Below are 1,353 nucleotides of genomic sequence, written 5' to 3' on the forward strand. Positions count from 1 at the left end.
TAGATCAATAAGAATTTATTTCTCAAAAAAAAAAAAAAAAAAAAAACACTATATAAATGGCTGCACCTAACATAGCGAACAGTTATCACTTTCCAAGCACCAAGCATTTACTTTTGTATGGCTTGATAAGCGTTAGGGGGACCTCTAGTGGCATAATACAGTAATACATCATACACTTGGAAATATTTGGCTGATTCCACATGTAAAAGCAGTGTTCTCCCCAGAAATTTTTTTCAGCCGGGTGGTAGGAAGCTGTAGGCGGGTGGTAAAAAAGGGGGTGTGGCAAAACACGGCAAATTTAGTGCACCCAGTTGTTTATGCCATGGGTAGCCAGTAACCTCTTATTTTAGACTGGTCGATGTACCCAAACTCATTATGTGTTTATTTAAAAGTACAAAACCCACTTGGTTCCCATGAAGGATTGTTATTCTTACAAATGTTTTTTACCCTTACTGTAACCCCAGTTCTCATGCTAACCCTCCTTGTAAGCTTAATATGTAATTGTTACTTTGCACAATTTTTACTTGTTGCAGTGTAACCATCAGCCATTAGGAAATTTGCATCATGCCATGTACAAGCTCTTGCAGCTCGTTTTAACCCCTTTAATGCCACAGTATGTCATTAGCAGGAAAAGCAGTAATGTGGAAGTCAAATCCATTTTGTCCTTGACCTCATTGGAGAACTTGTACTTTCACTCATCATGACACCAGAGATAGGTGGGGAGCAATTGACCTTAAACTGTTTGTGCTTAAGTTGGAGAAGCTTTCCTTTCTTTTCTAACCTGACAGTAGTTGAAGACAGTAGTAGAAATAATTATATTTTAGGTAGAATGTTAATACCAAAATCTTACTAAGGCACCAACATGGATACTGTCTAAAATTCACTTAAATGTGTTGGCTTCAATAAGGCATTGTAATGAAGCAAGGTACAGTACCTCAAGATAAAGATCCAACATGAGTCTTGCATGTGTATTGTCAAATCTGTGTAATCCTGATGCCTATTGTCCTATAGCAGTCATACAAAACAGGAAAAAAAGTGAGGTAGAAAGTTGTGTTTATTAACATATAAAAAATAAAAGACAACAAAAGATAAAGAAAAAGCTTTCTAATAAAATATATTTTTGCACTGAAAGATGTTGGTTAAAGTTGAAAATCCATCTCTAGTGAACAGTTGTGTTGATTAGCAAAGTATTCCACCAGGCGTCTAGTGGTAGCCATCATCTCTTCCTCGAGGTATTGGGTGACAACGCTGGCAAATTTGCGCTTAAATAAGACAGAATTATCATGGTTTACAGATAACATTTCTTAAGTTTCATTCTGCTTGAAAAATGAGACTTTAAACTATTGAGCTAGT

The 1,353-nt window shown here is 36.2% G+C and overlaps 1 protein-coding gene across 1 annotated transcript in view; it reads right to left on the minus strand.

The window, feature by feature from the left end:
• Positions 1-1,042: 1,042 nt before the first annotated feature.
• Positions 1,043-1,353, minus strand: part of LOC140321592 (baculoviral IAP repeat-containing protein 5.1-like) — a 2,404-nt gene continuing 2,093 nt past the window's right edge. The window contains exon 3 of the mRNA XM_072398329.1: positions 1,043-1,262. Within this exon, the coding sequence (XP_072254430.1) occupies positions 1,140-1,262 (123 nt within the window). The 3' untranslated portion in view covers positions 1,043-1,139. The remainder of the gene's footprint in view (positions 1,263-1,353) is intronic.

This window comes from Pyxicephalus adspersus, chromosome 1, assembly GCF_032062135.1.
Source record: "Pyxicephalus adspersus chromosome 1, UCB_Pads_2.0, whole genome shotgun sequence".
Taxonomy (NCBI): domain Eukaryota; kingdom Metazoa; phylum Chordata; class Amphibia; order Anura; family Pyxicephalidae; genus Pyxicephalus; species Pyxicephalus adspersus.